This window comes from Buteo buteo, chromosome 20, assembly GCF_964188355.1.
Source record: "Buteo buteo chromosome 20, bButBut1.hap1.1, whole genome shotgun sequence".
In the NCBI taxonomy this organism is placed as follows: Eukaryota; Metazoa; Chordata; class Aves; order Accipitriformes; family Accipitridae; genus Buteo; species Buteo buteo.
The window spans coordinates 10,482,954-10,498,285 of NC_134190.1; the positions used below are offsets into that span (position 1 = coordinate 10,482,954).

Below are 15,332 nucleotides of genomic sequence, written 5' to 3' on the forward strand. Positions count from 1 at the left end.
CTCACACTTGATAAAGATCAAATTAAAACTACTGTGTATGGCCTTGTAATTCACAAATTTAATACTACTGAATATAGAACCACATCACTAGAGAAAAGCATTTCTCTCTGGACATTGTGCCAGCATGGTCTTAACACTGTCCCAAGTGATGACAGACATAGAGAAGGTAAGAAATTTCCTTGGAGCAGGGAGTCTAAGTATTGTAACAGATCCCTCTGGCATTGGACAATAATTTCAGTACTAATTTTGTCTGTAAATGCTCAATGTTTCTCAGCTTCCACATGAGGATGGTTATGTCAACCTTCCCAAGGTAGCACTGCTTTAAAGAAAGATCTGGACCAAAACTAGGCACAATAGAATTATAACCGGGGTTGAAAAAAGAGGGTAATTAGGTCTGACTTTCATAGCAGGCCTTTAACTGTGGAACCGGCCGAGTCAACTTCAAGTCATGCACCACTTCCCACAAGAGAAGTTTGGCTCCATTACTTCAGATAGATTTAGGCCAAACATGTTGAACAGGAGTACTGTTGAGCACTAGTTTTCATATACTGAAGCACTTAAATGAGCTTCCAGTAAAGCAAGTAGCTGTAAGCAAAAGGTAAGATCCTACCTTTCTCTCAAACTCAGTGTAAACCTTTCTATATGGTTTAAGTTTAATGAAGGTACTAATGAAATGTTCATCCTGCTCTGTTGTCTTTATTCCTGCTGAACTGCAGATCAGATGTACTGGATCTGCAATTTAGCAAGCCTGTTAAGTGCTGTAAAGGGTCCAGCTAATATACAAAGCAAACAATGAATATGTATTTTCTTCCAACAGACAAGCACTAGGGAGTTTTTAAAGAACACTCCTACTTAGTACTCTTGTGGTACTGCAAATATATTTTGAAGTGACTATAAAAAGTAGGCAAGGTTTTTTGAATCTAAATGAAAATACTAAAACTCCATAATGTCAACAGGAAATCCTGGCATTGTAAGTGGTGCTACTTACAACCCATCAGGAGTATATATCCCTTCCTTTCATAAAAAAGAAGTTGGATCAGCTGGACAACGGATACAGCTAGCTCCTCTTGGTGCACCTGTATCAGGTAAGAAACATCCTTTTACTACACATATCTGAGACAAAGAAAAATGTTCATTTCCCATGCTTCCTGAAAGACTTATTAACCCTTAGTAAGGTTTTCCTCAAGTTTTATAAATAAAATTCTTGAGCATAAATTGTTCTTAACATAAGTGAAATGAATGTAGGTGTCTAGAGGCAGTCCTGATAGCTAGAGAAACTATTGCTACTATTATTTGTTAGGTAAAAAGAGAAAATAAAGGTGCAAACCTTTTGTAATTCTAGAAGGTTTGAACCATTTGCTAAACTACTGTTCATTAGTGGTGAACGGCTAAGCAGAATTGTAAAAATACGTAACCCTACAACTCTACAGTAAATGGTCATGTAGACTGGACACAAAAATCCATGATTTATGTAGCTAGCAGGAACTGATACAGTCACCAACTAGTAAGTATGCAAAATAGATAAATTCAAGTTTTAAAAAAAGTCTTATATTTGAGTGGATTTGGAAGAATTTTCTTGACAGTGACTTTTGTGTAGCTTGGGGCTGTCTTGTGTGGGTCTTTAATCAGTTTAATGTCACTTAATGCAATTGAATGATGCTGATCCATGCTTACAGTGGCCTCAATTTCAAAAAAGGCAAAGAACTTCAGCAAGCAACTTAGCAAATTCACAAATAATGTTACAGATATGGTATAAGCAGTAAATCAAAATTATTTTCTCTTATTTACTGGCCCTGTGGTTTCTGCAGTGGTCATGTAAGGCAGTTTTTCACTGTGTCTTCATCTTACTGTGTCAGCTATGTAAGTCTGTGGATACAGAGATGATACTAGTCTTGTACCCATGAGTGCTTTGTGAAGTGAAACTTTCAATGTTGCTACACTGTAGAAGGTAAAAGCCAAATGAGAATACAAATGACCAGTTCTTAATAGCTATGATATAGTAATGATGTAGCTGTACATTATATTAACAAACACATTAAAAGACTGTTCCATTCATCAGTTAAAAACAATGTGAACTCTGTTCTGAATGTAACTGTTACCTTGGATCCTCTATGGTATGGATGACATTCTGAGCACCTTCTTCACTGACATGTTTCCAATTCAGAGAAGATGAACAGAAGTATTCACGATGCAGGAGAAACTGGTCTGTACGTGAAGCTTTAGAGCTGTCATCCAAACCCAACAGCACGCTTCTCTAGTTACTTCAGAGGAAATAGCAAGGCCCTAAACTAGTTACGAACTGTTTAACTAAAAGGCCTATGGCAGACCGATCTGATATGGTCCTGCTTAATGATGTTGTCTTTTTGCTGACTTGCTCTTTTGAGTTACTTGCAAGTTCCTAAGGGGAACAGGTGACTTCTGAGAAGGAGAGGGAGGGAAGGAAGGATATGGCACTCATATATAAAATATGCTTAAATGTACACATAGTCTGAGTTCATCACAAGCCCACCAGGGAAGGCTGGAGCTGCACTTCATTATCTTATCAACTCACTGCTGAAACGCAACAGCGAGAGTTTTGATTTGTCACAGTGCATGGATCAAGAAGTTCACAGGAGGACAAAATCTGCAGCTATCTCTAGACTGCTGTGAATAGTGAGAATGAAAAGGAATTACGTATGGTGATCCAAAGGGAAATAAATTCACTGTTAATCTGTAATTAGAAATGGAAAATGTGTAGTGAAAGTCTGAAAGGCTGGCAGATGGAGGTCAATTAAGAGACTCTTCCATGTCCTGTAGAAGAGCAAGAATCCTATTGCTTAAATCCCTCATATTTAGCCTAAACTCTGCAGACTTGCATGGGAAGAGAGATAAGGATGAAGCAAATGGCAGGTTTTATCTCCTATCTGTCAATATTTGAAATTAACATTTTTGGTGACCCTTTGCTTTGTATTATCCAAATGGAAATAAGTTATGCTCTTAATTGTTTTTGCTCTCTTCATTTGTTAATGCCATAATTTAAATAATTTAATGTAGTATAAAAGATCAGTCTCTCTGAGGAAAATGCCAAGACCTGAGAAAAGTGACCTTCATTGCCAAGAGAGGGTAGGCTGGAATGCTACTTGCTGGTAAAAGATAGGGAATGTCAGCCTACAATAAAAAGGAACAGTATTAGTTTTCAAAGAGGTGGAGACCTGACCCCCAGTTTCAGTTCCTTGAGATTCCTCCCTTTTTAAATGTCTTGATTCTCACCTGTTCCTTAACAGGTTCAACCCACTGTTGAAAAATACCACCAAAAATTCAAAAAATACCACCAAAAATAGGTGGTTTTCCATAAGAAACAGAATGATACATAGCCACGCACACACAAAATTATTTTATCCATAACATCTTAAATTAAAAAAAAAAAAGGTATCAGTAATACCTATAAAAAGAAGACTAAACTACGGAAGTAGGAATGGAAGGGGCAGGATATACTTTAGGAATGCTAAGGAAACAATGGTAAGGTATAGCAGAAGTCTGGATAAGAGACGTCCCAAATGACTGACTTTAAAGATTGGGAAAATGGCTGAATTGGTGATGAACATGAAGAAAACCATGAGCTGTCAGCCCCTGCAGCAGGACAATTACTTTAATCACATGAAGCTTGAGGAAATAGTTACTATCATCTGAAATGCAGAAAGGGGAAATCTGAGTAGGGAGGCCAGGAAGACAGTAGTGCACTACACCCAGTGCCTGAGACCAGGTGAATGCCAATATTAAGGGATAAAAAAACCTGCGGACTTGGAACAGATCTTATGAAATCAATAGAGAAACATGAAATAGAGATGAAGAGGACTTGCCACCAGGTACACCAGGAGTTCTCAGCTAAGCAGGAGAGGAATAAAAGGCGTAAAATCTCAAAAGGAACAAGAGGATCTCCAGAAGCTGTCCTTCAGTCTAGGCTGTTTGGGTCTTAATAAGTTTATCAATGTTATAATTACATGCTTTTTTAAATATTTGAGATAGAGGAAAGAACACTTCCATTCTGTAGCAGTTTTGTAATAGGAGATAGAGTTGTAGACATACACATTAGTTTTTCTGAATTTCAGCCTCAATGTTTTCTCAAGGGATTGCTGCAAAACAAGTACCCAGTAGATGAGAATTACTAATAAGATATACAAGCTATAGGAAACATTAACTTTATCTGGAAACAAGCATGGACAGCATATCAGAGACCAAAGCATCCTGCTGTGTTAGCATCCTTGAGTACTACAAGTCACCTTTAAGCTCTCATTCTTTTATCTGTAAAGGAGTAAAATACCTTCTGAGACATAATTAATTATGAATTCTTATTCCTTTCAGATTATTCCTGGAAAACCAAAGCTGCTCGTGCTCAGTTACCAGGTCCTACTTTCAACTCAGCAGCAAAGAACATGAGTATTTTAACTCGCCCACCAACAATTCAGCCAGTACATGGAAGAACAGACTGGGTGGCCAAATATGGAGGAAACAGATAGAAAACACCATCCTTTATAGATACTATGTGAGCTGTGTTCAATTCTCCTGCACTGGAAACCTGAAATGCCTATTTGCTATAACTTTTCCTAAGACTATGCAATAGTAAAGAAAAGAAGACCTTGTGATCTATTACCTGTATAATACATGTAATACCACATAAAATACTGGCTATAAAGTAGGATTTATTGAAGTATTGAGTAACACATATTGCCAAAACTACTGAGAAGTAGACTTCACTTGACATTTTTCTATAGATGGGTCTCCTAGCCTCATACTCTTAAAACAACCGTTACAGTTGTTTGCCCAATGCAACGTCCACTATTGGCATATGCTTGAAGCACACAAGCAGCTAAAAGCAGGACTAAAGCAGAGCAGCACCAGGCTTTCAGGTTATTAGGCTGGTTCCTTACCACAAAGATGAGAGTGAAAGCACAGATCAGGGTTTGTGAAGAACACCACGCTCTCCTACAAGGATTTCAGAACTTACTTCTACCTAAGAGTTACCTAAGGTCTGTAATGTGCAAATATTTATAATAGCAATATGAACTTAACTCCTGGTAGTAGAATATAAGCAATCTACTGATAAATACTACACAAGGAAGGTCTAAAGCCTTGGCCCATATATGGCTATAGAATGATAAAGCAATATTGGAAAATACCTAAACAAGTACTGAATGCTAGACCTACCTCACCAAGCTGTAGAGAGCCTAAAAATTAGATTCTACTGTTATAATTAACTTATGTCCATTTTTGGTTGAAGATCTGTGAAGATTTATATCTGTCCTGTCAAGGGAATGTCATAGTGACATTTTAAGGAGCCTGAATTACTGCAGTCTTGTCAGTCATTTTAATGGTGAATTAGCCAGAAAGGCATAAATTATCAGTAAACTCCTGGTTTTACATACCTTTATTGGGTGATCAAACTTAAGTACAGAAGTTGAATAAGCTACATGAGGGAGGATATTGGGCTGTTCCTCAAAGACATTGCTTTCTGGTTTAGATCTTAAAGGCCAACTTACCTGAAAACACACACAAACTTTAATACCTCACTGTCTATATGCTCATTCAGTACTTTCCCTGGCTTTTATGCCAAGTTTTATAGTAATATTCTGCAAATGACCTTGCAATGTACAATAAATTGGTTTTAGGATGTTGAGCTAGGCTACTTCTACATTTAGAATAGATGCTTTAGACTTAGTAGTTACATTAAACCTGCCATTTTAAAGTACAAAATTAGTATGTTCTTTAAAGATGTAAAGCTGTTAATGATTACTTTAAGCATTGTAAAAAAGAAAGAAATTTATTTGTATGGCTTTTATAACTGCATATAAAAATTTAAATTCCTGTTGTTGACCTAATGTGCTGTAATATATGGGTTATGTTAACTTACTGGAAATCAATTTAATCTACAACAGTGGTACCAAAAAGTCGAGTATTCTGTTATGAAAATTGCACCCAAAGAAAACACCATTTTAGTACTGAAAGAGCTATACAGGGATAGGGATATCTTGTTAGTAATGCACTAGAGAGTTTAATTCAATTGCCATTGGTCTAGGCTTCAGTATTTGTCATTCCCTTAGTACTAACACATGTACCTATGCTATTTAAATGCATCTTAATTTATCTGGAGAATATATCTGTAACTGGCTATGGCAATGAAGGACAACCTCAGACTTTCTATAACAGGCATATATGCACTGGTTTTCTAATTTTAAAAAAATGAGAAATGAATCATTCATCTGTAGTACAAGATGCCAGTAACTTAGTTAAAATCACAGTCTGGTCAAGGAATTAACTAATAATGTGTCCATAGCTCACATGTCCGTAAGTCACCTAGAGCAGAAAAATAAATAGGTACTATTTATGGCACTAAATAGAGCTAGAAGAAACATGCTGTCCTTACCACATGCTAATGAACATTGAAATGGCTTTGACGTAACCATAACAGCCTTTACTTGTCCATAATCAAAGCATGACAAGTGTTAAGATATTCTTGCAAACAGCAAGAAAAAAAGTAATAAGAGACTAATAGGCTTTGTACAGTCATTTCATTGATACACATTGAACTGTTAGTACAGAAATGCCATCTAATGCTTAAGAAATTTAGTAGATGCTAATAAAGTTCCAAGGGGGTAAAAAGTACATAAGGCTAAAGCTTTTCTCTCTGCCTTTTGTCTGGATTACTGTTGTTTCTCCCGAACATGAGAAGTGGTATCAGGAGTTCTACCAGCAGTTTTCAATTCAAGCTACTGCTTTCCAAAGCTCATGAAACAGCAGCAAGGCTTAACACTTTGGTCTAAGAATTTAAAAGCTTATCAGTCCAATTCCCTTTGCTTTCCATTGTCTTTATTCAATTAAAGGACAACTGCAGCCCAAATTTGCAAGTTACCTGATTTGAGACCAGCATTATACAATTAGAAAACTGCTGGATTGTGGCTGTTCTCGGTTTATTGCAAGAGATGCATTTATGTTTGCAGCTTACTTCCACAGAAGATAACTGCTTCAAAAGCAATGTGAAGAGGTAAATAACCCATATGGTAGTTTAAAGAGAAGTGTCTTAAATGCCAATGTCTGGCTTATTAACCTTTTCAAGCTAGAGCAAAGGCATTCAGACACCTGTCCGCCAACACTGGGTCCACAGCCTGGGATTTGACACTTAAAAGGACCATCTGCTGTCCTGCACACCCCTTGTTTCTACACAGGGAGGTAAGAGGGAAAAGCAAATATGGGTGAGCACCTGAAGCTGAACTCTGCAGGATGATGAATAAGGGCTCTAGGAAGGTGCCCCAAGTAGAGTTGCCCCTCAAAAGATCTCACTGTCTGTGCTCAAGCCAGCTCTGACTCAACTTGCATGGCCTGGGACCAGGCTGTTGAGACCCTTGCCTTTGCCAGAGCTGTGCTGCAGCTGTGTCCATGCCTGGCCATGTCCCTGCTGATCTGGAACCCAACCTGCTTGACTTGGCATCTTGGCTTGACCTCATCCCTGCCACTTGCCTGGCAACCCACTGCCCTGCTGGCAGAACCTGGCTACTGCTATCAGACTAGCTCTGCGCCTCCTGCTCAGGCAACGCAAGGTCACTGCCCTGCCTGTTTTGCTGCAACAAGGAAGGAGGGAAGGAAGAAAGATCACAAAATGTCATCCTCCTGCTACGGTACTAGCCTGCTATTTAGAGAACTCTGAGCAACTGCAGAGTCTCACCAATCTAGTGGATCAACCCCACTGCTTCCATCTCTCCCAGTACCAGCCACCAAAGAAAGGTTGAGGAAATCAAAGCTCAGGACCTGTGCAGAAAGGGACATAAGTTAAATGAGACCAAAAAAGAGATACATTACCATCAATGCATAGCTCCCAGGATTATTTCTGCACAGCAGGTTTATATTTAGAATGATTTCAGGCATCAAGGGAATCAACTGAGGACAAAGACTGATAAACTGAGCCCTTTGGTCTTTAAACTTTCATAGAGCATTTTTCAAATCTAAAATAGAAGATTCCTCTCAAAAAAAAAAAAAAACAAAAAACAAAAAACCAAAACAACACACAACATGAAACTTACCAATATAACGCTTGTCTTAAATATGTGGTCTGTATGCTTTTTTTCTTTACACCTCTCCCTAGTTCATGGGATTTTTACATTTACAATTCACCAGATTCAGGGAATGGAATAGGAATTATTTATACAATTCATGTTTGCAAATATATCCAGACACCCTGCAGGAAAGGCATCAAACTGTATCAATCCAGATGAACGATTAAAGAAATAGTTGTGTAGAACACGAAAGTTTGTAATAATAATTTGTTGGTTTATTTAGAATAGCATTTTAATTCTCATGAAATGCCAAGAGCTATGCCTACAATTCAGCATTATCTAATAAATCATATTTTTGATTTATGAATAATCATCTGTAAAAGTGAAATGAATGACAATTAGCTGGACACTTTTGTTTACAAGTAATTGCAAGTAACAGGTTTGCATTCATTGCATTACAGCAGAATCTTGACAGTCTGCTCTGTGATTGTGTTTTGTGGCACCAGGTTCTAACAGACAGTGCTGGGAGAACAAAGTCCCTGATTGACAAACATCATGACTGGATAAACTGGCAAGGAAAGAGAGAAGTAACTAATAAGCACATTTGTTATATTAATTACTAATGACAAATTGGCAATTCCTCTCCCCTTGTTTTAGAGGTATAGATGATTTTAGAATGATAAGTCCAGACGTACATTTAAGCTTCAATCCTGCAACAATGTATGCAAGTGCCAAGAGGTCTTTGCCTACAGGAAGCTGCAGGACCAGAAGCTAAACTAATGCTATACTCATATTTTCTTGCTTCACAGTGCAGGAAATGTTAAGACAAATACCATTTTGGAAGATATAACAAGGGCTCTCAATGTCGGTCCTTTAAAAACACAACCCACGTGCATTAGGATATGAAAAATACAATGCATAGACAGCAGTGCCTTTTCCACTTTTGTGTAGCACATTTAGGCAGTTGCATTTTCAGGCTTCTCAATCACATATCTTCAAGTGACTTGATGCAGACTTATGACTTAATAGGCTTTTCCATGATCTGCAATCCAAGCCGTCCAACCATCAGTAAACTGTTGAACAGAATGGTTGTTATAAAATAAATTAAAAAAAAATGAAGGCAAAAATCCCATAAAGAATAAGAACATTGACATGATTTCATTTAGCTGAACTCCACCAGAAGATTTCTTTTTTCACAGAACTTACCACATAACATTTTTAAAACAATATAATCCACAAATAAGTTAAATAAAATGCCTATTCAAAAATACAGACAGGAACAAAAGACAGGTGACTACCTGGCACCAGCAATTATCCCAGGCATTGCTTTCCTGGAGTTGTAAAATCTCATTCCCATAACAGCAGACAAGGTTCCAGACGCCACTGTTGAAAAGAAGCCCAGTCAGAACTATTTGAAACAGAAATCCTAGCGCAGCACTGCGACGCTTGGACATTCAGCAGTGCCAACTAAACAGGCCCACCCACGCCTACAGACAGGAACCCCTCCCTCCTCTCTGGAAGGAAGTGTATGCAAACATTTTACTTGTTTTTGTTAAACAGTAGAGCTGTTGCAAGCTTTTCAGCAGCTTTGGTAAGCATGCTCCACTGCTCAGAATTGAGTAGATCTCATCAGGGTTGAGACTACTGGCTAATCGCCCACAACCTCCAATCCTCTGCGCACATCACTAACTCTCCCTCAGTTTCTCCTTATTTGCAGAAGAATGATTATTTTCTCAAATACAGATAGGCTCAAAACTGCCAGAAAGCTAGCATGGTGACAAAGTTCACTATGTGTGGGAAGCAAATATAATTACAGTTCCCATTTCCCTGTGACATTCTGAAGTGAATGGAGGGTGGCACTAAATACTACAACCAGGAATGAAACAAGCCCACTTGAAAATATGAATTAGCAAGCAAAAAGCAATCTAAGGGATCAAACTGAAAAAGTGACTAACATTTTAAACATCACTCCAAATTATTTAATCTCCAAATCTGGAAAAAAAATCCCATCAATATTAACATAAAAATTACAGGGCCATTGTTTCTTCAAAGAAAAAAGGCAGGTGGAGGTGTTGTATACCTTTCTCCAAAGCTTCAAGTTCATTTGCATCAGACAGGGCAAAAGATATTCTAAAGATATTCTGTCAAGGTTCTTTTTCTGGATTTCTACCCGTGGATGTACTGTCACCAACCTAAAGCTCAGCAGGAGCCACAAGTGCGTATTGCGGCAGGGCTGAGGAGGAATGGACGAATAAAGAGTTGTACTAGACTGGGACACAATGCTGCTTTCAAGAGGTCCACTTGAAAGCAGTACATGCACTACATCAGGATACATGGAAGCTGCCCATCTTTCTGTCATGATGCTGCCTAAACACTCATGCCAGAGATGCACAGCTACTCCCATGGCATGCTGGAGTGGAAGAAACAGTTCACAAATGAAAGCTTTGCTTCACATGGAGCTGTGTTTTACATTTCATTCCTTACTGACAAGGCAGTTTGGTCCTCTGCAGTATCTACCAGGGGCTTCATAAAGCCTTTCAGCACATTACGTGATAAAAGTCCTATGGGTTTCAAATAGTCTTAAATCACTGTAATGCTATAGTATCGTAACACTAATAATACTATGACATAGTTACAGAACTAGAAGGAACCTCAGGAGGTCATCTAGGCTAACCTAGTGCCCAAAGGCAAGATCAATTCCTGCCAGATACTGGTTTAACCAGCTATTTAAGTCCTGCCGTGATGCAAGTCCCTGAGGTTCACCTGGTCTCTTCCAGTGCTTTATAATACTTTGCACTGTCATTTTATCCTTCTTCACCTGAAGGGTTAACTGCAAGCTAAACCTATAATTTCTTGTCCCATCTACTGCAAGGAAGCGTAATAGATCATTGCCTCCTTTCTTTTACATACTTCAGACTGTTTCTTCCAAAGCATATGATGCATTAAAACATATACTGCTCTTCTGAGATGCTTGTGCCAACTAAAGCCACATACTGCTTGCCACAGTGCTGTCACTATTGCAAAAATGCTTATTCCACGACAATAGGCTAAAAATGCTGCTTCACAACCAAACATTTTTCACGTATGTTTCCTGTGTCTACGTTAGTTTAACATGGCATCTAACCTGGCAGAGGAGATATAGATATTTCTCACCAACTCTGGCTTCAAGATGCACAACCTGGCTTTTAGAAGCGGGCACCGTGCTCTTACACAAATACCTCCTGGCTGCGGGCAGGAGGTCCTGCCACCGCTTACAACATTTATACAAAGAAAAAGGGCACAGGTCAGCTGAAACGCGCTAGAAAAAAGGTTACTATTCCCACTGCCACCAGTAAGGCTTAGTACTTGGGTGCTGAGCAAACTTACCGAGGGAAAGCCACACATTCTTTGGATCTTTGGACTGCTGGTAAGCGCCTAGTCCTGCTAAGCCACCAAAGAGAAGCCCGGCAGCTAGAGAAGGGACGCTGCCTTGGATAAAATGAAAGATAAAGCAGTTAGTAGAACACATATAAAGCTAGTCTGCCACCCAAACAAAAGCACTTGCAGGTTTCCGTTACTAAGAAAACCCCCAAGCCCCATCTAAACAAAAGATACCGCAGAGGAGGTTTTTTTTATTAGCAAGGAACTTGGCAGAGCTCGGCCGAGCACCGTTCCCCACGCCTCGGCGGGCTCCCCCGAGGCCGGCCCGGGCAGCGGCGCAGCCCTCCCGCCCGCACACCCGCCGAGCAGGCCGGGGCCGGGGCCGGGGCCGGGGCCGGGGCCGGGGCCGGGGCCGGGCGGAGCGGAGGAGGGCCGGCCGGCGGGCAGCACCGGGCTCACCGGCGGCACCTACCTGCCTTGGCGTAGCCGACGACGCCGCCCGCCGCCACCAGCGCCGCGTAGCCGAAGCCCAGCCAGTCGTATTCCATCTGCGGGCAGCGGAGGCCGCGGTCAGCGCCCGGCCTCGCCCGCCGCCCCCCGCTCCGACCTTGGGCCGCCCTCCCCGCGGCGGTACCGCCTTCCCCGGAGGTCCCGCCCGGCGGCGGTGACGGGCAGACGGGCAGCGGCCCTGCGCGGCCGGCGGCAGCGCGGAGGCTGAGGCGAGGCCTGGACGGGGCCGAGGCCGAGGCCCGGGCTGAGGCGGGCGAGGGAAGCCGTGAAGGGGCCGAGGCCGAGGCCCGGGCTGAGGCGGGCGAGGGAAGCCGTGAAGGGGCCGAGGCTGAGGCCGAGGCCCGGGCTGAGGCGGGCGAGGGAAGCCGTGAAGGGGCCGAGGCCGAGGCCCGGGCTGAGGCAGCCGAGGGAAGCCGTGAAGGGGCCGAGGCCGAGGCCCGGGCTGAGGCGGGCGAGGGAAGCCGTGAGGCGGCCGAGGCTGAGGCCGAGGCCCGGGCTGAGGCGGCCGAGGGAAGCCGTGAGGCGGCCAAGGGAAGCCGCGGCGCACCCCCGTCCTGCGGTGCTTTAATCACCGGAGATTCATTTGGTCTGTTGCCAATTAATAACACAGCAGGAGAGTCCCCGGTGCCTGGTTCGCGGCAGCAGGCTGAAGCCCCGCAGTGAAGGCGAGGAGGCCCGGCGCTCTCTCCTGCTTTTCTCGGACCCACGCCTGCCGCCCGGCTGCTGTGTACTTTTTTTCGGCTGGCGCGCACACCTCCGGCGTTGCAGGAACACGCGTCTTCCTAGGGGCGGGAAGGGGATTTTTGGAAGTCTTTGGGTGTGCTCAGCCGCAAGGGAAACCTGCGAGTTATCCGCAGCGGGGAACGGCAGGCCTGCGGCGGCGCGCGTTGCGCGAGGCCGAAACCGCAGCTGGTGTCGGCCGGCTCTGGGGAACGCGTGGCCGCGGGGTCTCCGTCTGCAGCAGCTCCGCTCGTCGGCCCACGCTGAGCGCAGACTGCACCAGCCCGGCCGGACCTGCGGACCTGGGAGCCAGCTGGTGCCTCAGCTCTCCTATTAACTGTACGGTGGGGTGGGAAACCAGCACCCGACGGCGCCTGCTGGACCTGACGAAAGAGCGTGCCTTAGGAAGATGAAAGCTCGGGGAGAAACTCTCAACTCCCACACCCGACAGATACTTTGAAACCCTGTAGGAGAAAGTTCTGCTTAATTTGAGACTTGGCAAGCACCAGCCCTGTCAGCTCATACGTCCCATTGCAAGCCCAACTGCTATGCTGCAGAGCCACAGAGTACTCCATGTCTTGCACGACTACCTACCTGCATTAATAGACCAGTTAAACAAATCCTGATGATGAGTCCAAGATTTGTCCCAGGCTAAGATGATAGCAAGCAAGGGGTGAAGCAATGGTGACATCCCTTCCCTACCACTGACAGAAGGTGCAATGCTAGCTCCTCCAAACGTCCTCTCCTCCCTACCTCACATATGGAGTGACAAAAAAGGAATGCATGCTGCTTCTCCCTTTCATTTTTAACATGTTGAACATCTGAGATGCTAGGGAATGGAGGAAAAGCATTGCAGCATCTAGAACAGGCACAGAAGTTTGCAGGGTCATGAAGGTGCTGGTACAGCATGATACAGTATGTAAAAACATCCTTAATGTTAGGACTGCACAAAGGTTGAGGAAAGGGGACTGACAATTTTCATTCATAAGCATGAATCCTAATCCCAAAGCGATGACAGCCTGTGCAGATGTACTTGCCATGACTTCAGGGCTTTGTCCAGTGGGGTCCTGAGCTCCTCTGAGGATGGCGACTGCATGGCCTCTCTGCGCAGCCTGTTCCTGTCCTTGTTTCACTGTCCTCAAAAGGCAGCGGTGGCACATGCCTTGCCTTACAGTGAGATTTTTGGCTCCTTTTAGGCAAGGTGTATAAAAGTCTTTAGGAGCTCAATAAGCAGAAAGGCATCCAGTGGGTTGTCTAAGTAAGTCAAGCTGACTTCAGTGGAAAGTCTGACTTGCTTGGAAATCCCATTAGAGAGAGCATGTCCTTTGTGTGCCCTGTTCCAGTCAGCGTCTCAGTGAGTGACTGAACAACTGAAAACTTTTCTCCTCTCTTTGTACTCATTCGGAAAGGCAGCTACAAGGAGCACTGGGAGAGTTTGCCTTTTTTTGCCTTGCCCTAATTGTAGAAAATCAGGAGGTACAGATACGGGTTACTCAGTTGCACCACAGTTGCTGAACCGAATCACTGTTGTTACTGTTGCGCACAGGAATCTAACCCTGTTTAACATCCTTGTTACCAGCCCCCTCCTCAAGTCTTTCACTGCTATTCTAAAGTACCACTAGTACTGTTAAGTCTTATTGGTTTAGATGCATTTCTTAAGCTCGGTTGCCAGAAATTGTTCTTTTCTGTCTTCTACAGTGATTAACTGTAATGTTCTTTCTTTAAAAAAAAAAAAAAAAAGAGACTGATGAAGCAGGTGTTGCACCCAAAAATCAGTCACACAGTGAAAACATATTAATTTACCTACAGAAAAACATAAGCTGGAGTAGCATTCAAGAAAAACAAACAAACAAACAAAAAAACAACTAAATCACATCTGGAGAGAAATCTGTGATGTTTTTCTGGGTTCTTACTTAAACAAGTAATATAATCCAGTCTTAAAATATCTATATTTGTTCAGGCTCAGAGTACAACACCCTTTTATGTCCGTAGTTTCAAACAGCCAACCTTATTGCTCCTGCTTTTGGGTGATATTTTGCCATTTGCCTGTGGAGTCTGAACAATGAAATACAATCTTGTTTGTACTCTGGGCTACTTTAAATATTCACATAAAATGGTGCGAACACCTCTATTTTATTTGGGATGTTTCAATTTGGGGGATATTCAGCTTGTTAGAGCAAGGGGGGGGGGGGCTGATTCCAGGGCTCTCAAGTTGGCCACCCTAAAACTCCCTCTTTCAAAGGATGACTCTCTCTGAAATACTTCTCTTCAGCTGCCACCATGGCAGCAAGTTAGCAAAGCCCTCTTCTTCTCCCCTCCCCAAAAAACTGAACAGCTTTTTCACCAAAGTTCTGCTCTGGAGGTAAATTCTTGGTGCCTTTCTGCAGGGATCTGCTTTATTAGGTGTTCGCAGCTATTAATGCAGAATAAGCTGACTGAGGCAGATCCTGCCTGTTCAGAACCTTCCCTGAGGCTTACCAGCCATGCTTCAGGACATCTAAATATGATGTGTTGTTGTTTCTGAACTGCTGCAGTTTGCAATCCAGTTTGTTAAAAGACCCTGAAATTAGCAATGTTTTAATAAAGTTGGTTGTAAAGTGCTGTTATTCAAGAGGTACTCTTTGAGCCATCATCACTTGTTCAGAAGAGAGACAGGAGAGCAGCACACACTCTCCTTAGATTCAGGCATCTCTATTTATACTGCCTCTATGCTGGTGA

General features: G+C 42.6%; 2 protein-coding genes across 8 annotated transcripts in view; one reads left to right on the forward strand and one right to left on the reverse strand.

Annotated features, from left to right (window-relative positions):
* The window catches only part of MAK (male germ cell associated kinase), a 32,223-nt gene extending 24,650 nt beyond the window's left edge, over positions 1-7,573 (forward strand). For all 7 annotated transcript variants that reach the window (XM_075052502.1, XM_075052500.1, XM_075052501.1 and 4 more), the window contains 2 exons: positions 957-1,085; positions 4,342-7,573. In XM_075052502.1, the coding sequence (XP_074908603.1) occupies positions 957-1,085; positions 4,342-4,496 (284 nt within the window). In that variant the 3' untranslated portion in view covers positions 4,497-7,573. The remainder of the gene's footprint in view (positions 1-956; positions 1,086-4,341) is intronic.
* Positions 7,574-8,277: 704 nt separating this feature from the next.
* LOC142042506 (transmembrane protein 14C-like) lies at positions 8,278-12,016 on the reverse strand. Its single transcript, XM_075052508.1, has 4 exons — positions 11,857-12,016; positions 11,391-11,492; positions 9,323-9,407; positions 8,278-9,097 (listed from the first exon to the last, which is right to left on the reverse strand). Exons 1-4 carry the CDS (start codon positions 11,930-11,932, stop codon positions 9,040-9,042), a joined length of 321 nt encoding a protein of 106 aa, XP_074908609.1. The 5' UTR covers positions 11,933-12,016; the 3' UTR covers positions 8,278-9,039.
* Between the last annotated feature and the right edge of the window lie 3,316 nt (positions 12,017-15,332).